The 23,794-nt window shown below is 34.7% G+C and overlaps 1 protein-coding gene across 1 annotated transcript in view; it reads right to left on the bottom strand.

The window, feature by feature from the left end:
• LOC121415954 (MAM and LDL-receptor class A domain-containing protein 1-like) overlaps window positions 1–17,932 on the bottom strand; it is a 30,228-nt gene extending 12,296 nt beyond the window's left edge. The window contains exons 1-11 of the mRNA XM_041609364.1: window positions 17,804–17,932; window positions 16,391–16,517; window positions 13,853–13,946; window positions 12,307–12,441; window positions 10,705–10,979; window positions 9,358–9,448; window positions 7,825–7,989; window positions 6,991–7,256; window positions 6,197–6,287; window positions 4,597–4,791; window positions 792–1,066 (exon numbers count right to left, since the gene is read on the bottom strand). Of these exons, the coding sequence (XP_041465298.1) occupies window positions 792–1,066; window positions 4,597–4,791; window positions 6,197–6,287; window positions 6,991–7,256; window positions 7,825–7,989; window positions 9,358–9,448; window positions 10,705–10,979; window positions 12,307–12,441; window positions 13,853–13,946; window positions 16,391–16,517; window positions 17,804–17,832 (1,743 nt within the window). The 5' untranslated portion in view covers window positions 17,833–17,932. The remainder of the gene's footprint in view (window positions 1–791; window positions 1,067–4,596; window positions 4,792–6,196; window positions 6,288–6,990; window positions 7,257–7,824; window positions 7,990–9,357; window positions 9,449–10,704; window positions 10,980–12,306; window positions 12,442–13,852; window positions 13,947–16,390; window positions 16,518–17,803) is intronic.
• Between the last annotated feature and the right edge of the window lie 5,862 nt (window positions 17,933–23,794).

The raw sequence follows: 23,794 nt of genomic DNA, 5'->3' as shown, positions 1-23,794 counted from the left end.
TACATGTATATAGAAATCATTGGTATCAGTGCTGACTGGTTATTATTTTCTCGCTTTTCATATTTGTTAATTTCTTTTCCGTTCTCATTTATTGTTTTGGTATTTTATGCTCTACCTTCAAAGTTTAAATTCATGAATTTGATTCAAATTGTCAAAATTGATTATCAAATGAACATAAATCCCAAGGATACCAATAATTTTTAAATAATATTTTGTGCCTGTACATATTAATTATTTCTATATTATATCTTGTTCATTACTTGCCTGATATTTTCATTCTTAATAGTATTTGTTATTCTTTTGTTGACAGACCAGCAAATTGGTGATGTGTTTCACCCTGTATTAATATCATAAATAAATAAAAGTGTGACTTAAGGTCATGGTTAGTGATGACACGCAGTCTTATTTAGTTCAGAATTGATTTTACGACCCATATTTTTAATGGAATTTCAGCGTTTGATACTATATCTTACCATCCCCAGCCGAAATATGGAATAAAAACGGTAAAATACACACACATATAAAAAGACAATTGATAACGTCATACTTAAGTACTATAATAAGTCTAGATTGATTAATTGGCAGTAGTCCATGTCCTCTTAGCATGGATCAATGCGCTGATGCCTTATTCGGCACGTAATTTTATTGCGACTCTTGGGCATACTTACTCTTTGTGAAACACCCTGATCTCTTTTATCTTCCTCTTTCTTCCATTTATATATATCTTTATTTTTTCCCATTTAGAAAACAAATATTCTACACTTGGGGCTGCCGGGAATACTGTATTCTACCTGAAAATTCTGATTGAGTCCAGGAATATCCATTGAGAGTGGGAACCATCCTTCACCGTGGTTTCCGTACTCCGAGAAGGGAGGATCGAGGGGGAGACTTTCCCCCAATTGGCGGGTAATTACAATGAGGTAGTCGACTTGATATCCATTCATGTTGGCATAGAAGGTAAGGCAGCGTGGACGACGTGATCCTCTCATCAGCGGGGATATCAAGATTGCGTTGTCGTTAAGACCAGCACCGTTGTAGCGATAAGGATCAAAACAAGCGTAGTATCCTGAAAAGAGAAAATGATGGGATTTAAACACAGATCACAATAAAAAGAATTCCGGTTATAAACATGTGTCTATTATTGCGATTTGTAGAATATTCATCAGATTTTTATGATGAAAACGAATTAATCGTCAAGCATACTTGGATATTATCAGTGTACATCGTACATTATACACTTTCAGACACTCGGAAACATCGCCATTCATTTGATCAGGCTTTCGAATATACTTTCTTATATTTTTACTTTCTTATGAGCTGCTGTCTGAATCGCGATTTTGATATCAAGTGTTATTTAAACAACGCACCGATTTGATTATCTTGACTTTATTTTATGATTGGGCTTGAAGTTACCAGAGTAAACGATGAAGATGATAATAATGATAATAAAATTCTTAACAATAATCATAGCAACATTAATACTCCTACTACTTATACTTATTCATCTTGTTTATCGGCGAAAAAAAAATAATCCGCTGGTCAGCATTTTCTCGGGATTCTGGTTGGATGGAAAATATCTTCAATGGTGCTTAAATGTTTGTGAAACCCACCAGAAAATGAGCACATTTAAATTGTTCAAGATCTGCCATTTTTAAAAATATATTTAAGAGTGAAGTCAGGTGATAAAATGTTACATTCACTTGATTGAAGTTTGTTTCTCTGTGTTCGCCTAACATTGCAGTGTTGTCTCCACTCAACACTCGGAATGAAGGTAAGCGTTCTGTAATGGAGTTCATTAACGTATACAGTGCGTATCAAAAACAAGTGGAATGCCTCTGGCCGTCTCACCTGCATCACGCGTTTCAATATAGCAGCAGTGCTGACTTTGAATACTACTCTAACTCGCACAAGATGTTCAGTGATACATGGTTACTCTTATGTCCACTTTTTATGAACTAGACCAATAAACTTATAGAGATATGATGGTTATTCAACAAAAAAACCCAACATGGCCAAAGTTCATTGACCTTACATGACCTTTGACCTTGATCATGTGACCTGAAACTCGAACAGGATGTTCAGTGATACTTGATTACTCTTATGTACAAGTTTCATGAATCAGATCCATAAACTTTCAAAGTTATGGTAATTCAACAGATACACCCAATTCGGCCAAAGTTCATTGACCTTTGACCTTGGTCATGTGACCTGAAACGCGCACAGGATGTTCAGTGATACTTGATTACTCTAATGTCCAAGTTTAATGAACTAGACCAATAAACTTTCAAAGTTATGATGGTAATTCAACAAAAAAAACCAACATGGCCAAAGTTCATTGACCTTACATGACCTTTGACCTTGATCATGTGACCTGAAACTCGAACAGGATGTTCAGTGATACTTGATTACTATTATGTCCAAGTTTCATGAATCAGATCCATAAACATTCAAAGTTATGATGGGAATTCAACAGATATCCCCAATTCGGCCAAAGTTCATTGACCCTAAATGACCTTTGACCTTGGTCATGTGACGTGAAACTCATGTAGGATGTTCAGTGATACTTGATTAACCAAATGTCCAAGTTTCATGAACTAGGTCCATATATTTTCTAAGTTATGATGACATTTCAAAAACTTAACCTCAGGTTAAGATTTCGATGTTGATTCCTCCAACATGGTCTAAGTTCATTGACCCTAAATGACCTTTGACCTTGGTCATGTGACATGAAACTCTAATAGGATGTTCAGTAATACTTGATTAACCTTATGGCCAAGTTTTATGAACTAGGTCCATATACTTTCTAAGTTATGACGTCATTTCAAAAACTTAATCTCAGGTTAAGATTTGATGTTGACGCCGCCGCCGTCGGAAAAGCGGCGCCTATAGTCTCACTTTGCTTCGCAGGTGAGACAAAAACGGGACAGATTCGAAAAGTCTATAAAATTTTAGTTTCGAATCATTATGTCTATATTTTGGTGTTAATAGGTGCTCTAAGGTCTTGTCTTTCAAATGCTATCAAAAAATTTAGTTTCGTTCATGCTTGAGCGAACACGGGACGTTTTTGTTGGGGGTTCAAAAAGAGGCTTGCGCCAGAATTGCAGAATATGAGTAATATGATGTTCGGACTTCTTGCTAATTAGCAGACTTCCTCTTAACCTTTTCATTATCTTTGCCATAATTTTCAAATCATGCGGTCAAAATTCATTTTCAGATCTATCTATTTGCTTGAATTATTCTGTTATTTCTTTTTAATATGCTCTCTGTTAGCTTTGGATATTCCTTCTTCAAGCTAAAATTATTTTTTTCAACGGAATTATGGGAGAGTATGGATTTTTTTTTCAAATCTTTTCATTATGTGCTACAAAGGTTGTGGTGCCTTTTGAACAAAGCCACACAGATGGGCGGGCGCTCGGGTTGCTCCCCCCCTCAATTAAAAAAAAAATCATGACCAAGAAAAAACGTGGACAGGAAATAAGGAAAGATAGAAAGTAAAATATGATATCATTTTCTGAATATTATGTCAAAATCTATCACAAAATTTGATATTGTAATTAAAAAAAGTGGGAATATTTGCGTGCTCACTTCGCTCGCTCACAACTTTTCAATACATTTTACCCGATCTGCCATATCTAGCTCCCTCAAAATTGACTCAATACACATTGTCATTGAAAACATGAATCCCTTCCTGTGTTTCCTGTCAAGCAATTAAACTTGGTCAAGGAATTAATGACCCCTTGAAAAATAGATTCATGTCTTTTAAAGGTACATAACATTATTTGTTTCACATAATAAAACGATTTGAATAATCACAAGTTTTCCAAATTAATAATTCAAATCTTCTTGCTTGGGTTGACAAAAAATCTTCTTTTCTCAGTTACTTATGAAGGAAAATTAAAAGGTAAGAGAAGTTTAAATGAAAAAAACAAAATGATTCAATTAAATAAATAACTTTGTAAATGAAATTTGACAGCATAATTCGAAAATTGTGGCACAGATAATGAAAAGGTCAAGAGGAAGTCTCCTGATTAGCAAGAAGTCTGATCATTGTATTACACATATTCTGCAATTCTGGCGCAAGCCTCTTTTTGAACCCCCAACAAAAACGTCCCGTGTTCGCTCAAGCATGAATAAAATTTATTTTTTTAAATTGCATTTCAAAGATAAGACCTTAGAGCATCTATTAACACCAAAATATAGACATCATTATTTGAAACAAAAATTTTAAAGACTTTTCAAATCTGTCCTGTTTTTTTTTATACGCACTGTATATATATATATATATGTGTGTGTGCATCTACGTATATCGGCCTACATAACTAGAGTGGCGTGACTATATATGTACCAATCGCTTTGATCATTGTTTCTCATATATGTGTGAAAAGTAGAGTAGAATCAAGGATGGAGAAAAGTAAAGCTTTCGGCCCTGGCCTTCTTTATTTGTTTTATTTAGCCAATAAAAACAGAAGAAGGTCAGGGCCGAAAGCTTTACAAAGAGTGTATACTTTGCTCCATCCTTGATTCTACTCCGCTCTTCATATAAATATACACACAATGTACATATACAATCATGACTGATCATTGACACCATCCTACCAAGAGCGTTTCCTAGAGTGTGGTCGTTTGATGGTCCTCTAGTGAGAGATCCGTAACCCGAGCCTTGGTACCTAAACCAGTCCATATTGTCCCCCTCTGTCATCTGCGTATAGCCACACCATCCTTCTTCAAAATCGCAATCGATGCTGTCCACCACAGGTGGTGGATCGGTCGTCGGTGGCAGTAAGGTTGTGACTTCACAGTTAAAAGAGTAAAAATACAATGATGGTAATAATAATAAAACTATTCTGTATTTATTACAACGTTGATGATCAGAATAATAGTAATAGTGATGATATCGCTTCGTCCAATAAAGGTCAAGTTCACCCAAGAAAATGTTGATTTGAATAGAGAAAAATCAAACTAGCATAACCCTGAAAATTTCATCAAAATCGGATGCAAAATAAGAAAGTTATTACATTTCAAATTTTCGCTTATTTTTAACAAAATAGTTATATGAACGAGCCAGTTACATCAAAATGAGAGAGTCGGTGATGTCACTCACTCACTATTTCTTTTGTTTTTTTTTAATTTTTGAATTGTACAATTTTTCATTTTTTACAGATTTGACAATTAGGACCAACTTGACTGAACCATATAGTATAAAACAATACTATCTACACATGTTCAGGGAGGAATTAATCATTGTTTCACTTGATAATGAGGAGAAAATTAGAATACATCATATTTCATATAATAAAATACAAAAGAAATGGTGAGTGGATGATGTTATCAGTCTCCTCATTTGCATACCTACCGGGATGTGAATAGAACTGTTTTGTGAAATTAAGCATAACTTTCTTATCTTACATCCGATTTTGATGAAATTTTCAGTGTTATGGTTTTGGATTTTTCTCTTTTTATTGAAATCAACTTTTTGTTGGGGTGGACTAGTCCTTTAATTGTGATAATGGTTATCACAATGACAACGTTGAGGTCAGTGGAGTGGTGCTTATGAAGAAGATGATATGATAAAATATGATAGTAATGAGAGCTATTTTCAGCATGTCGCAATTCCAATTGAATTGCTAGATTATAGGAAAAGGTATGCCCTAAATATTTACGATATTGATGTTGTACAATAAAGACATTTGGTAAATTTGTTGGATGAAATTTGCGACGCTACATGAACATTTATTTTGATCGGATGCCTAATATACACATATCTGCATATTAATGTTTTCTCTTTTTGTATTTAACGTATTTCCCAACTTGAAAAATGGCTAACGATTTGATTATATAATCTTTGTAGCTTTCTGATATCGAATTACTATATTTGTAAGATAAGTGCAAAATGGTCCATGACCATAAAATCATTTCCGAGATAGAGATGGCACTGGATATCCGAAAATGGAATGTTGGATAATGATGTCAATGTTGCCACAAAAAATCTTTATATTAAAGACAGGTCAGTTTTTTTACCTCACATCATAACGTATATATTTGATGGTAACGTTGTTGAAAAACAAAAATAAAGCCCACACACAATATAAAACCCAGTAATATTTAATAAAATATATTCAAATTATTGTCATAAAACATAGCAACTTAAAATGCCTTTAATCTAAGGATGTTTTATCAGGAACTCTTAAATTCTTACACGAGGGACAATCTTGTCCATGATACAGGGTGACATCGTCGAGAGCTATGTCGTCTCTGTTTGCTGCTCCCGGTGATGCTTCAAAGACGAGCTGAATAAAAAAAAAGAAGGAAATAAATTGGATAAAAAATATGAATGAAATTCTTTTTTTTTTCAACTAGAAGGAAAAGGAACAAAGTCACAGTGGCTTCTGGCAGGTTTTCCTAATCAGATTCACGTTTTTGCCGTCTTTTTCCATGTTCATACCCGCTGTTCTTCTTGCACATTTCTCTTCTCTTCACTTCCCTTCTCTTTCATGTTGTTAATAGTTGTCTAGTTATACAGTGCTACCGACATAAGCTCACGTTTGAATATCTAGCTTGTTAACTGGGGTAGCTGTTCTATAGGGTACAACCATCTGAGTGTGTTTAATAGCTCCATGGTACAACCATGACAAGGTAAATGTACCTTGTGTACACAGTTCTATAACGACCAACATGAACTAGGCCAAACTGTCATTTGCATATTGGTTTTGTTTTCTTTTTATCTATCATCGTCCCTTTTCATGGTAAATTTTAAAATCATTGCCGCTTTCAATTTTGACGTCACTTGCGATTGTTTCATTACTTTTCACTAGTCGCCCCTTCTAGTTCTTGACAAAATGTAAAATGCTCAATGAAAATACTTCTGTAAGGTATGGTAGATTTGATGTACCTTTGCTAGAGTTGGAAAACCATTAGGATAAGTATCTGGAAAAAAGATATCTGTTTTGCAGAAGGATTAAACTTGATCAGTCTATTGTTTATCCAACGTACCTCATAATCATCTTTGCTTGCAGCGATATCTATAGTTTGCCGATGCCAATAGTTCCGTTGATTTCCATTCAAGGTCCACTGTGGCGTCCCCAATCCCCCGTTGATCTTCCTGACGTAGACACTAAGCGTTTCAACGTCATCCCCATACATGTGGTACCAAAAGACTACGCAAGATGGCTCTGAATTTGCTTCAATTGGTGGAGAGATGAGCCGGGCCTTGTAGTTGGGTTTCAGACGGTAGGTGCTACTCACGAAGACGAAGAATCCTAAAGAAAAAATATAGAAAAAAAAATCAGCGAAAGTTGATTAAAATTGGCAATCAACAAGAAAGTTATGAGCGTTTGAATGTAAACATTACTAGTGGTAGGAAGTCATCCTATTGGCAACACGTACAACTGTACAAGATTTGTGATGTCACAGAAGTACAACTCTCCCACGCAAACACTCAAAGTATTCAGCCAAACAAATTTTTGTTCATTCTTTTGATCATAGGGCTCTTTGAGGCTAATTTAAGTCTTTCTCAACAATCTATAAATATTTATACGCTTAATCACATGAAATTGTGATGATTGTCATTTTGGTATTCGCTTCGTGTCTGGGAATGTGAAAAAGATGGTAACTTTCGGGTGTCTCCCCTTATTTCATTTATCACAATGAAATGAAAATTCACAAGTAAATCAAAAATCATCAGTATGGCTCTTTTTATCGACTCGGAGGTATTTTTTTTATGAAGTCACATTTCAGGAGGTGATTATAACCTTACTCCGACTACGTCCGAAATCATATATTTGGAATCATCTTCTCGAAGAATAATTTAGGGGATTCTAGGCCTACCTAATTCATTTCCTGTAGTGTGGTCCACTTCAGGGCCCGTAAACCCATCATTAGTCCCTCTGTTTCTCCAGCTCCAATCGAAGTCGTCTTTATCGTCCTGTCTATAGTAACACAGTTCTGCCTCCTCGAAGTCACATGTCACAGTTGATGCATTGTTGATTATGTCTATGGGATCGGATTTCAGTTGAAATGAAGAGTGTCAAGAATATTAAGGTCTAAAGATGCATTAGAAGTGATTACATGGTCAAAAATTGATTCATTGGTGATTCAGATTGAGGAAAGAAAAATGAACGAAAATGCCAAGCAAAAAGGATTGACATAAAGTTTCTAATTTCATTTAACACATAGGCCGATCTTTATAGGACCACGAAACTGTTCGTAACCATGGTAATGATCAAAGTAATTTGCTAAGTTTCGACTGCATGTTAAGATGCACGCGCGTTGAAAGACATTATCATAACATTGGAGCATAATGTGGACAAAAATAAAATAATATAAGGTCTTTCTTGTGGCATCAGAATATGTGTTAGTATGAATATACACAAGCCGATAAATTCCGGCCGGCTTTAACATTTTTAGGAAATGCAATAATTTACACAACATTTCTTGGAATAAAAAAATGATAAAAAGCTCCTAACATTTGATGGTAATTTCTAAGAATACTTAAAATATTGCCAATGCATATCAGTGGGTAATTTCAAGTACGGTGTTCGGTGTTGAGAGCATAAAAAGGCCGCTAAACTAAGTTCCAACACCGATCTGGGTTTAGAAGATCGATTGCGAAAAAAGGTCATCGCGCTGCGCTGTAGACTCACCTCAATTTTACGCGAGAAATCTCAACAACGGAAGTAAAATCACGGAGAAATAGCATTAAATTATCACCGTACAGAATGCAATTGCTTTAATCAATTTGCGAATTCGAAAGAGTAAGCATTATTGTTCATCAAAATATATAAAGCTCAAATGATTTGTACTCAACTGTAGAAGCTAATTTTACACTTATGTTCCATCGTGCTTACCGCTTGTCCACGAGCTTGAGATTGCCAACACCAACACCGAACTTGAAATCACGATTTTCCCAATCGCTGTGAATTGGTGTTGGTGAATGGGGAAATTACACATAGATCGTCAACACCAGCCGCATTGCTGGGTTCAGCAGACGATATTCAACAACAGCCTTCAACTTGAACTGCCGGAAATACGTCATATATTCCGAGGTCAATCCCCACACCAGATTTTAACACCGTATTTGAAGCCACCCAAAGCGAGAAATCATACTACTTCTCGGTCTTTGATATTTCTAATAAAGGTTAATGTATCGAATAGTTAATTTGAATTATTGTAATACCCAAAGCCTAACTCTTCATATTTCATGAAAAATATTTTTGTACAATATTTCACCACAGGACTATAATAGTTGTACTATGTGAATGAAATTGCAACTATAGTACTCCGTAATTTAGATGTTTATCTTTGGTTTACTGAACCAGTTTATGAAATTACTGTCAAATGGGTTGTAATAAATATACTTACGGTGTCCCGGGCATCCAAAGCTGTTTATCTGAATATCATCAAGTGCAATATCGCTATCATAATTTTTTCCACGAATAGCCTCAAAGTAAAGCTGAAAGTAAGATGATGGAGATGAGATTAAAATGAGAGTGGAAATCACCACTACCTTATCATTTTCACACACTTTTCAGCACTCCAATTGAGCCGTGATGGTGCCGGAACATTCTGGCTAAACAAAGGTTTCTTAGGGAGAGCAATTTTGCGGTAAATATTGCCACTATTTAGCTGTCATTCTAGTTAATGTCCACAGTCTGACCGATGACACAAACCGTCGTTCTCTTCAATGTCAATGTGGTAAGCGTTTGAGTTGGTCAGTATTATAGAAAGAGTGATATGATTAGTAAATACAATAAAAATGATTTTTATGACGATTCACACCACAACATACCACTTTCCCTTTTCATTTTTAATGGTAACGCACCTCATACCCTAGGAGTATTCCACCAACGTCGACATACATGTATATAGTACAGGGAAAATATCGGAAAATCGAATCGGAATAAGGATGCCCCATGAAGTTCACTACCCGAAAGTCTTGCAGGGCTCGAATCTGTGCTTCAATATTAAATTAAGCTTGAATGTATTACAGGCGCATGATGGGCCAAGGTGTCGAGCATCTCCAAGTCCGCATAACCGATACGGTCTTGATAAATTCTCCAAATCATCATCCTTGCCAACATTTCCAATGTCCTTTGCATCTCACTTGACCTTATTTTGTTAACGTATAGGCCTATATGACTTGGCAACCCCGCCGTTGTTGTCACTGGAGACGGAGCTGTACTTTAAGCCCTGAAAAACAAATCTATAGAGTAAGTGATAGATTAATTGGCAGTATAGTTGACCAAATAGTGTACTATTCCTAGTAGGTTTAGACTTTACGAACTCCGAGGTAAGAAGGTAGAGCGTTTCGTTTCACACAGAAAAATCGATGGAATTGGAATCAGGAATGCCACTTTAGAAGAGATTGGAGAAGATCATGATTGCAAAAACTTAAAAAAGGGGCGCCATTTGGATATTTTGATAGAAAAAATGTGAGAAGACAACATTATGGGTGACGTCCTATGTGTGTTGTTCATCAAAAGCATTATATAAATTTTATTCGATTATCATGATTATTCAGTTTCACTTCCCAGGCTTCTGCGTTACATGTATATACTCTTTTCCTTTGTTTCTTCCCTTTCCTCTCGTCCACTCTTTCATGAATTTAAATACCATGGGGAGGGAGTAACATGGGTAAAGAGGTGATTGTTATGTATCTTTATGTATTGATCCCTTGAGAATAACTTTATGTATATTGGTAAATATTACCTGGAATTCTTCCGGAGTGTTGATTTCAGCTTCTGCAGCCCTCCACTTGTTTCCTCTGTTACCGCCCATCCACCAGATCGGGCTCCCAAGATCGGTGGAGCTAGAGTTGTGGAGGTACACGTTGAGTTCCCCTACTGTACCTCCATACATATGATACCAGAAGATGACGCAAAAAGTCTCCTTGTCGTTCGGCTGGACCCCTCGGAATGTAGGGAGTATGATACGGGCCTTTTCATCCTCTTTCGAATTTGATGATTCTATGTAGATATAATAGCCTGCATTGAGAAAGCAAATCAATGACAACATGAACAATAATGATACTACTAATAATGATTATAATGTCGAAATTACCTGTTTGGCGATTAACATGACTAATTCTTTAATGATTATTAATATGCTGAATAACCTATTAACTAGTAAAGATCACAATGGAATCACATAAAGTTCAGAATGATTTGTCAGGCGTAACAGCACAAATCACATTTCGCTTTAATCAGATTTTAAATGGCTCATTTTTATTAATTCTAAGGAAAACGTGTTATGATTCAATCATGGATATAAAACCAGGAACCTAATCTATATGTAACAACGTGTTCTAAGTAAGTTTGATACCACTTCCATCGGCGTCAGACCCCTAACAATAATGATGGAACTGTGCCACATTTGCAAGTGAAAGCGCGACACAATCTTTTGCGAGCAAATGCAAATCACTGCTATACAGTCTATTCCGGTCACGCTGAATTCCCGCCAAATTTTGTAATTTTCGTTAGAGACCTTAATGAGATCGATTGGAATTGAAGCTTGTCGCACACTAGATCTATCATTCACTTATTGCAATATTCTAATGACAAACTAACATGTCATGATGTACTACCCTATCATGTGAACATTAAATTGGGTATAAAGAAATCTACCTGTCTTCAATTTTTTTTCTGTACATATTTCCAAAATTTATCATTGAGGAACTAACCCTTTTGCAAGCAAACTGAATTTAATCCAATCTCTTTTGAGTAAAAAAGTGATTTTCTTTGCCACTTTTATTCACGTTTTTAATGTGAATTTCAAATTTTCTTTGGTATCATCAGAGTTACTAAAAGTATATAGGTTTTGATACTGAAAACAATAAAATTAATGAAAAATGCACCTACCCCCTCATGACAAATTAGCTCTTCAGAAGAGCTTGGTTGCAGAAGGGGTTAGGTCCACTAAAATAAAATCGTTGTTTTATTCTCCAATATTGCAATATTCTTATGTGAAACTAATTTTTCATCCTACCATGTGAACATAAAATTGGGTATAAAAGGAATCTACCTGTCTTCATATTTTTGAAAATATTCTTTAAAAAAATCTTTGTGGACCTAACCCGTTTGCAACCAAACTGAAATTGACCTACCCTTTAAAAAAGTGATTTTTCTTTGCCATTTTTGTTCACTTTTTAATAAGAATTTCAACTTTTCTTATGTATCATCTTGTAGAACTACTTAAAATCTTTACATTGAGAAAAAAAAAATCAAATTAGATGAAAAATGGACCTAACCACTTTTGCAACTGAGCTCTTCATATATGTACACTGGTCACATGACTGCAACAGATAATACGTACCACTTCCAGAATGATCAGTTTCAGGGCCAGTTCCAAATGAACCTGTGCTGCCTCGTTGGCGAATGAAGTTAAAGTCATCTAACACATCCTGTTTAATATCACACCAACTTTGATCAAAGTCACAAGATAGGCTATCTGTAACATGAAGTTATGAAATAGGTATTTTGAAAGGCGAAATAATAATTAAAGTGATTGGTTAACAATGGTTTGACTTAAAAAAAAACCTGAGCTAGAAGGTCACATTTGTCACCTGTGTCTGTGATATGTTACATGGTGCTTCAAAAAAAGAAATATAAAGTGACCGGAAACACCATCTTAATTTCATCCCATACACTAATGTGTACTATTTAGGCTTCTATAAGACACCTTTTTACAAAATCGGGGTTTGCCTTGTAGTTTTAGCTTTTCATTCTCAATAATTGTTGTTTTCGGGGTTTATTATTTCTAATACATACACTTGTACACATGTTTCATCTTGGTTTGATAATTTTTTTAGATCGGCTGCTCACGAAGTTAAACAATACCTTTAAACCGGTAAGCATATAAGAAAAACATGATGAAACAGATAGAGAGAGAAAGGGAGAGAGGAAAAAATTGCAGAAATCCCGATTTTGCATAATTAAATAAATAGAGAATAATTCACCGAGCAAAATGCTCAATATGTCATCAAAATCTGACATCATATAACGAAGTTATTGACTTTAAAGAATTAGCAATATTTTGTAAAACAGTTATATGCTTGTCGTCATGAATATCCATCCGGAGGAGTGATGTCACATCCCCACTTTCCATTTTGTTCTTACATGAAATCATTAATATGGCATATTTTGACACAATATGATATGTCTCCCTTGAACAGATGACAGAAAGAGATATCTAAAGAATACAACCACTTGTTAGTCCAATATTTTTTTATTACTGGAGGACATATATTGAAATTATCCAATATTTTCATAAAATAAAATTCAAAAGAACAAGTGATGATATGACATGATGCATTTGCTCATTATTTGTTCTTAGAAATAGCCACAGAGCTGTTTCACCGAAATAAAGAAATTATTAAATATGTTAAAACTTTCCTTGCCCAAATTTCATTGATTTTTCAGCGTTTTGTTTGTCTGATTTTTCTTTATTTGTTCAAATCATGTAATTTTCAGCCTCGAGTACTCATTTAATAAACTAGTGGAAAATAATAAAAAAAAGATAAAATGTTGGGTATAACAATGTGATATAACCTAAATACTATTATATCAAATGCATATGCTACTTTATATAAGGAAAGTCCTTTCATGCTAGTTCATTCATGACATAACAATTATTGTGGGATTCGCCCATCTTTATTTTATAAAAAGAAGACTTGCCCTAATTTTTATAAGCTGGTTGTGAAAGTGACTTTACAGATTATTCTTTCTTTTCTTAAAAAAGAAGATTGTTCAGATATTCTTACTACAATTTCCGGGCTATGAAAAAAACACCCCCAAAACACGCCAACGAAAAAAATATTTACGTTTAATGCAAAATATGCATTGTATAAATTTAAAGTTACCAAGTGGACACGCATTTTCGTCATCGAATACTCCTACGTCATCTATTGCGATATCGGTCAGCTGTCCCATTCCAACTTCTGCTTCAAATATCAACTATAAAATACAAGCCGGAGAGAAAGTTTCATATTAATCTAATTAGTCGAACGAGGTGAAGATTTACACATTGAAACAAATTCCAACCATGGACCAACTACAGTAGGTCCATGTCCCAACCAATGACAACGATCGAACAATCATGACGATGGGTAAAATGAATCAGTATGATGATCTTCGAAAAGGGCCCATAGCTCAGTCCGAGATCCATCATTCTAAAAAAAATATGTTTGTTAAATAGACCAGCCCCCCAAAAAAAAACCACATTACCATTCGGAACTGACATATCACCAAATACAATTATCATGGTGCTATTCTGATAGACATGGTGGTTTAATAACTTACACCGCACTTTTATGGAGTGCTAGTTGTAAACCCATCCACCAATTTAAATGATTCTTATTCTACTGAAAAAAAAGTTGTAAAAAATTCCAATGAGTCTTGATATGGGAAGAATAATTTAATAATACTTTAATAATATTTTTGTCGATATAAACCCCTCAAGAAAAGTTTGGAAATCTGTATTTCGCCATTAATTTCTCACAACTCCCATTGTTACACAATACATATTTTTCATCATTCAAAAGATCATTTAATTCTATTTAAAAGGATACCATGCTTGTTATGATCATGCCATCACCAAAAGAGCAGGATTCAAAAGTGTTGGATGAGGTCTGAATAGAAAAGCTGCAAAACGAGCAGAAATAGTTATGAAGGGTGAATATTAAACATGATTCGTTTGTCTGTGTCAATAGAGAGGAAAATCCATTCAAATCAAGCTCCTGCTTCTGTAGTAATGGTTCTGTGAGATAACATGGTTTGAGCCGTGGTTTGAAATACCCATGCATGTTTGTTTGTTATGTGTTTGTTTGTGCAGAGGTGTATTTGATTCCATGTTAATGTTGATATTAAGGTGCATGAAAACAAACGAGACCGCTAAGAAACTCACTCATCACCACTGAAAAAAAGTAAAGTGACTTTAAATGTTGTGCCATTTTGCAACTTTTGAAATTTGACCTTGCCCTACATTTCAAGGAACTGCACCTCCACGTTAACCATAATCATATCATGTAGGGTATCATTTCAAAGAAAATTATATGATCCATTTATGAATATTAATTAAACAATGATGTTTACTAAAACCGATAAGGAATTATCGATCAAAGTCAAACGAAACCGCTGAGAAACTCACTCATCACCACAGAAAAAGAACAGTGACTTTCAATATTGTGTCTTTTTGCAACTTTTGAATTTTTACCTTGCCCCATATTCAAGGCACTGCACCTCCATGTAAAGAATAAACATATCATGTAGGATATCATTGTAAAGAGAATTAAATGATCTACCCATTTGTATCGCACTCATTGATATTTACTATAACCAAGGAGGGATGATCTATCAAATTCAGATTTCCAAACTACTTTTGAGGAGTTTTTTTTGTTCAACCCTTTCCAGAAAATAAATAAGGGTAAAACCTCTGATCCGAAAAAAGGTACCTTGAAGACTCTTTATATACGGGTCGTGTGGTCCAGTGGGTAGAGTATGAGACTCATAATCGCAAGGTTGTGAGTTCGAATCCCCACTCTGGTTTTGTCTCCACTTTGATAAAAAGGCCCGAGATCAATATATGTCGTCTATAAGGTCAGCCATTATGACTGATTAACCTGGACGTAAAATGTTTCCTACGCGACTGGTTGTATACCAGCTTGGCGTTTACCAGCAAATTGCTGTCCCGCCGACTCCCTACGAGAGTTACCATAAACAGAAACATAAACAGAGTATGTCTGAAATACGGACTCAGTCAGCTACTTCAAGGACAAGTCCGCCCTAATCAAAAGTTCATTTGAATAAAAAGAGAAAAATCCAACAAGCCTAACATTAAGAAATTTCATCAAAATCGCATGTAATATATTAAAAAAAGTTGTGACATTTTTAACTTTGAATTATTTTTCACTAAATATTTATATGCACATCCCGGTCGGTATGCAAATGAGGGAACTGATGACATCATACACTCACTATTTCTTTTGTATTTTATTATATGAAATATTCTTTTCTCATCATTGTCCAGTGAAACAAAATTTTATTTCTCCATGAACATGTGGAATTGCCATTGTTTATCATTTTATGGTTCAGTACAAGTTGATCCTTACTGTCAAATCTATAAAAATTGAAATATTGTATAATTCAAACAATAAAAAAAGAAAAAGAAATGGTGAGTGAATGACATTATCGATTCTCTCACTTGCATGTGACTAAATTGTGCATGTAACTACATTCTGTGAAAAATAAGCGAAACTTTAAAATGTCATATCTTTCTTATTTTACATCCGATTTTGATTAAATTTTCAGCAATATGATTATCTGACTTTTCTCTGTTGTTTTAAATCAACAATTTTCTGAAGTGGACTTGACCTTAAAAAAAAACAACAACATGCACCTACCTCTTTAAATTTTCCCCGATTTCCGTTTATATCGACCAAACCACGATACCAGCCCTTTCCTTGCTGCCCATTCCTGGTATAAACAGGGTCTCCGAGGTCAGTTGTATCATTGTTTCGAACGTAGACGCTTTATAATTGAAACAATAAATACTAGTTTAAAAAACTTAAAGTGATTGGTTAACATTGGTTTGACTTTTAAAAAATCTGAGCTAGAAGGTCACACTTGTCACCTGTGTCTGTGATATGTTCTAAAAATGAAGCCTAGAAAAAATTGCGTTCGAAAATGACTATTTAGTGCTTCAAAAAATTGAAATATAAAGTGACCGGAAACACCATCTTAATTTCATCCCATTCACTTATGTGTACTATTTAGGTGTCTATAAGACGCCTATTTACAAAATCGGGGTTTGCCTTGTCGTTTTAGCTTTTCATTCTCAATAATGGTTGTTTTCAGGGTTTATTAGTTCTAATACATGCACTTGTACACATGTTACATCTTGGTTTGAGAATTTTTTAAATCGGCTGCTCACAAAGTTAAACAATACCTTTAAGGTTTAAAATGATTTATTAAGGATGTATAATATAGGGAAATGAGTGATCAACAATTACCTAGAATTAGTAGACAAGTCTATATTATCGGCCCATTGCCAAATAAAAGTAAATGAACTGTTAAACATGTTTCAATTTTTAAAACACGGGTTTTAAGATAATGTCTGTTGAAGTAGCGATTTTAAATTGATTTCTGACATAATCCAATAAAATGACAGTCCAAGTGTATGTATGTATAAATTAGATATATGCGGCGAAATATTCTGGAAGAAATTAGGTAAATGCAGAGAAATTGGCAAAATAGGCATGGCTTTTCAGCCTAGATGCCAGGTTTTTTTTCCTAGCAATAACAACATGAACAATGCATATTCTCTCGAGTGTGTTCTCAGAGCGATCGTTTATAGCCTAGATTTTAGGATTTCACAAAGTTCAGTCAGAGTGGTAGGTCTATGATCAGACCGAGGTATGATATGGTGACAATTCCTGCAAGGACATTTGCCCTGGGTTCACGTAAAGAATCAGGTTTTCTAATTGAACAGGTGGTTTAAATTTCTTTTTACTGCTTAAAAAAACCCCTATTACTTTAAAAATCTTCGTGGAATGATACCATTGAACCGGGCATGGGGGTTTAATGGTAGAACGTCCGCCTCATGAAGTAGGGATCGCAGGCTCGATCCTCAGCCGAGTCATATCAAAGACAATAGGACCTTCTGCCTTCTTGCTATTTAGATTGGAGAAGGGTTATACTAAGATTATTATGCTATGCAGGGGCCGCTGGTAGAGCAGTTTCCTAACTAAAGTGGCTACGCTGGATAAATAAAACGTTATTGTAATTATTATTATTTTAACTAAACATAAGTTTACCTGAGTTTGCCACTTCCTTCACCATACATGTAATAGTAAAACTGGATGCATTGTGGTTTGTCGGCAGATCGAGGAGGGGTAATTATTTGAGCCTTGTCTCTGAATGTCTGAGAGCTAGCCTTGGCGAATAGATAATAACCTGTAAATGTGAAAAACACAAAAGATGCTAACTTCAAACGAGCGCCTTATCATTATGAGGATGCTTTAGAGAGGGTTTCCTCTTTGTTTAATGTTCGTAATCCCTCATTCTTCAACGCATCTCAAGTAGCCCGGTTCTTTCAGGGTTAACGCCTTGCCAAAGGACGCGAGTATAAAGGTGGGATTTGAACCCCGAACCTTTTGGAGACGTCGCTTCTAAGCCACAACACCGCTGCATATCATTTCGGTCCTGTTGTGTGATCTCATGAAAACCTCCCATGATATTTGCAGAAGTTCAGGTCGATCGTTTGAGATGCATTTATCTCATAATCATTTTTGTGATCGCGTTTATTAACCCTGCGCTTTGCAAACATCAGGCACAATTTACATTGGGAGCCATGTATATGGAGGGTCGGACAATTATTGTACAGCGTTCAGCTTTTTTTTTCAAACGGCTTGTGCCATCACATCGGGTAGTCGCGTCCGGTCGGGCAATCGCGCAGCCCTACCATTCGAGGATCCGGTTCCCTAAATTCCCGAAACATCGGGTCCGGTTTATCCGACCTTTGTATATTTGGCTATAATTTTCACAAAACATTGGGTAAACTGGACTTAGGGGGCCCTTTTCTCAAATGGTCGGGTTAAGCGGTTGTCTGACCGGACGCGATAACCCGATATGATGGCCCAAGCCTTTTTAAAGAACCAAATTTACTTCATGCACAATGATATACGGGGCCTACATATCACAAAACTTTAGTAAGTAATGGAGGATGTTGTCATGAAAGGACAGTTATGCAGAGCTGCCAAGTAGTACTGATTTTCAGTATTTAGTACTGAAAAGTGAAAAGAATACTGTTAGTTTCTTGTAAAATACTGATTTCTAAAGTTTCAGCTGTATGTGTGGTCTTATGGTATTTTTTTAAAATACTGATTTCCTCACCGAGATACTGATTTTCAGCTTTAAAAATACTGGAATTTTCTTTTTCAGGTTGGCGGCTTTGGTTATGTTATTACATGATCAAACGCTATATAGCTTGCAATCTGGTAGTACGTTGTTTATCTTTAGAAAGAATCAATAAAGCAATTATCGAGCCGTCAGCATAATTGGAGTTTGGCTATGAAATCATGTGAAAAAAAAAACGTTTTATGTATATACATGGTCTAAAGTGGTTGGTATTGTATAAGCCTATTCAATTAATATTTGAAATAATAGACAAAAAATTTGCAAGATGAAAAGAGTCAGAATGTTGCAAATAGACAAGAATAGTAAAGTGAAATAACAACTTTTAGAAATGATAACCAATGAAGAAGTTTAAGAAATTTATGATGAAGGACTCGAATGGAAGAGAAAATCCAGTGAATAAGATTTGGAGAGAACGGGTCTATTGGAGGTACTCTGAAGTGCAAACGGACAAATTGTAGAGGAACGATGAAAAAAAAAACCGAAAAATGCACAAAACAAGAGACAGGAGTAATGCTAAAGTAATGATTAAACAGAAAAGATAGAGAGAAGAATTGCAAAGATAAAATGCCATGCATAAATTATCGATGGAGATTACACAGTGTACAAACTCCGTAACAGAAGTATATAAAAAAATTAAATCGGATATATACAACTTCTTAATTCTTCTGGTTTTAACCTTGTCCATGCAAGGTCCGACACGAAGTGGTATATTTCTGATGCGCATCCTTTCTTCCTTTCTACGCAGGCAAATTCACATTGTTTTTCGAGAATGTAATATAGGAGCTTATTTTACATAAAAATATCTCCCTGTGAACCTATAAAATCCTATATAAAATCAGAAATGCTAGAATATAATAAACATTTTTAACGTTGTTTAAATAAACAATCGATAAAACCGAGCAAATATATGTTTTGTAAAAACATGAACAAGCATTCGATACGAAATGCGAACATGGTTTATTGTTGACGAGAGATTATTAATCAAATAGGATGTTGTACTTTGCCTTGTCCGTACGAAACATATACAGCATGCTCAACATTTTAAAGAGAGCACTACACTGGTCGGCTCTAGAGGGAGTACCCATCCCTATGATTTTTTTGTCGTAGTAAAACAGGATGAATAAAATTGTAAAAAATCTAAAGATGGGGATAACGAAAGAAATAGAAAAGAAAGATGCCGGTAAAAGAAAGGAATTTTCGTATAATATTATGACCCATGTAATCATTTGATTAATAAAAAATAGGTCCTGCCCCCTACTCCTAATCAAAATATACTTAACGTATACATGACAAAATAAAGTTTCCTACTCATAAGGAAATAAATTCTCTGAAACATTTAATAGGAAGAGATACTTACCTTGGCTGGTACCGTCTGTTCTATCTGCCGGAGGCCCGGTTCCTGTTCCCTCCACGCTGTTTGAACCATTCTGGCGGATCCAATCGAAGTCGTCCGTTGATTCTTGCGTGTAGCCGCACATGTCCCATTTGAAGTTGCACGTCATTCCCGCCTCGCAAGCAGCTTCAAATGAAAATAGGCTTCAGATGTTAATGATGTGTCTATAATAGGTTTCACTCTAAAAAATTGGTCTGAGAATTAATGGTGATCAGCAAAGTCAGTCTAATCGTATAACTAAGACATATACACCGGGAAAAAAAAAATGGTAAACTTTTGTACCACCACGAGGGTAATCATGATTGTGTCCAAAAAATTTTGAGTAGTATTTTACCCTACGCGGGAAGCATATTGTCCAGTAAGATTTCCAAAAAAAAGCAGCAATTACTGCTGCTTATTTTCATCACACTAGATTAATAAAAATGCCCAAAAGTAATGCCCAATGTTGGTCGGACCCATAATTACCCTCTTGGAGCAGTTTTACCTAATATTTTATTTACAGTGTACCTTATGTTGAATAAGGATATGAATTTTAAATAACTTATTTTCCATAATGAATACGCGAGAAAGTAATTTTTTGTAGTACTTTTTTCTTTTATCTTTGAAACGGAGAAATTTCGACTATGAACAAATGTTATGATTTTATGTCTTGAATTTACATGTGCACAAATTCTATTTCTGATTTGTTCATTTTGTTATCAGTAATAATCTTTCCATATCATGTATATTTCATAGTAAAAATTTGCGTTTTTGCTCGTTTGCAGACGCCCTTATAAAACAGCCTTGCAGCTGAATAGGGCTTTCACAAGGGACTATATCGCTTATACACCTAATCTTCATTTTTCACTTTTCCTCTTATACATTACACTATTCTATTATCCGTTTATTGGTATCTATTAATATCCCAGGGAATTGATGTTTTTTAAAATCTCATATTTTTGCCTTCGTGATCGTTTATTCCTAGCAATTAAGTTGCTCTAAATCATTTCATTTCTTATACTGAACACGCGTTATATAGTTTCTTTATTTGACCTTAAAATAACTGTCCATTTTCGAGATGTAATAAAATAATTATTTCGAATGATATACATATATACATATTTACTTTCAAACAGACCTTTGAATCTAAGGTAACACTTCTAGCATGTTTAGTGTGTATTAAGTAATTAATCTTTTATGCCTATGCTACTTAGGACAAATAATATTTATTCACTTTTTCTTTTCAATAAAGCTATATATTCTAGGTTTCAGGAATGTGGGAAATGCGAGAATTCTTCAGTTCTCTCGCAAGTCCAAGTTAGAATAATATTTAGGTGGGAATGGCCATGCAATACTCAGTGGCCGATTTGCATTGACCATCATAACAAAAATATGTCAACGAAATGATGATAAGAGGATTTTGTGAAAATTTAACGAATTTCCAGTAATCATTTAAATATAATTCAGTTGGAAAATTTGTCTCACCTAGACCAGGACCACTGAAATGAATCTTTAAGTTGTCATTGAAATTAGTATGATTATAGAAATGCTAAACATTTGATCTTTCGAGGCCTTAGTAATTATGAAAATTGTGCCATCAATATATATGTATTTCACAAAATTTTTTTTTCAAATTTTTCTTGAATAAAACTAGATTAATATATGGCTACAGAATTGTTTTTATTATAACTTGTAATATACATACCGAACACTACAGCAACAAATACTATCCTCAGCAAAGTCATTGTTATGAAAGTCTGATTCAAGAAAAAATAAACTAATGTAACTTCCCGAGTTTCGACTTCCAATATTATTGTTCTGAATGATCTTGCACACCGAATCAATCTGGGGTTCTGTAACCCGGTAGACGTATTTTATTACATTTCATAATATATTTTTTAATACTCGGTTTTGGCACTCCTTTTGAATATAACTGGTTATTATATCCTCCTTATTCAAACAATCGTGCATGATTATTATGATAACGCCCCTTAGAATCATTAAATTTAAAAGAATCCCATAGAAGTTGCTTGCATTGTTCATTACGAGGTAGGTTTTATGGAAGATTTACTGGCCTGACATAATTTAGCTTTAAAGAAATAAACACGGAAAAAATGCATTCCGTTGCCTAAGCAGATACTTCACTGCATTTCAGATACACTCTTTTTGACCAACTGATTAAAGTTTTATAAAGACTTCATATAACAAATGTACAATATTTATGACAAGTTTACTATCACCAAATCAAACTGAACGATTTTATTAGCTGAAAACTTTTATTGCTAATTCTTATTGTAACAAGCTTTATGAAATGAACCCTTGACTATGATGATTACAGTAAGTGTTCGAAAGGATGATTACAACTTTCACAGCCACGATATTGTTTATTACGAACTCTGCAAGGAATAGTTTGAATCATCAGAAACCATATTGAACGCCAGGTTTCATCTTCAATTTTCATAACACGACGATGTTATAATAATATTAGTAATAATGATAATAATAATTGTTATTATTATAATGTAAAACTAATTATGAAAATCACTTGTATACCAATTTATTAATTCCTTCGCATTTCAAAATAATATAACTTCTAGGAGACTTTTCACTGCAGCACGAACCCGAATTCTCCTCTATTACATAAAGGTTGGGTCTACGACTCTGAATGTTACTCATGACAATCCCACTCCTTAACATTAACGAGATTGTTAGTGTGCAGGATGGCAAATTAAATAACGTAGTTTTTATGTACATTGTTGATAAAACACAGACCTTTTATCCTTTTTCAAAGACTGGGAAAAATAAAGTTCACTGTACGCAACGTAATCTGTAGTCTAAGGGACAGCATTTATGATGGTTTCATGATCTATAACGAGTCACGGTGATATCCACAAAGAATGTGTATCTGCATAAAATATTTAGAACATTGATGGAGTTGAGAGAGCATTTTAAGTTTAGATGCACGTAATATGCAAGATAAATTAGTGTCAAACAAAACCAATTCCAAATGAATGAACAAAATAATTGATACCTTACCTGGAGCAGAAAACCGCATGCAAGGCGAAAAATACATGAATTTTGGAGATCAATGAAGACTCTAAAACCTCCCAAGACTTCGTTTTCAAGGTGTTATTTAAATTAATTTTTGATTGGAGTAATTATTATGATTATTATAATCCTTATTAAATATTTTTGGTTGAATAACATGATTTTCGTTGAGGTAAGGTATCAAATCGAACCCGGTTCGCAACGCCCCTAAAAAAATAGACATTAAAAACCGATTTATTGAAGAGCAGTAAATATAATAAAGCTATATAAATTTGACGGATATTTGTCAATTGTGATATAATGTCTGGCACCGTCGAGCTGATCAAAACTTTGCGGTCTCCAATCAATTTCTCGCAGAATTGCACTGAATTAATGAAAGTAAGCAAGGGGGAAATGGTAGTAAGAACGATGGATAAGAGAAATATGTGCATAAGTGTTCGGGTGAGATGTCTTAAACATACACACAAAA

The sequence above is a fragment of the Lytechinus variegatus genome, chromosome 5 (genome assembly GCF_018143015.1).
Source record: "Lytechinus variegatus isolate NC3 chromosome 5, Lvar_3.0, whole genome shotgun sequence".
Taxonomy (NCBI): Eukaryota; Metazoa; Echinodermata; class Echinoidea; order Temnopleuroida; family Toxopneustidae; genus Lytechinus; species Lytechinus variegatus.
This window is presented reverse-complemented; position numbering and strand designations above follow the sequence as displayed.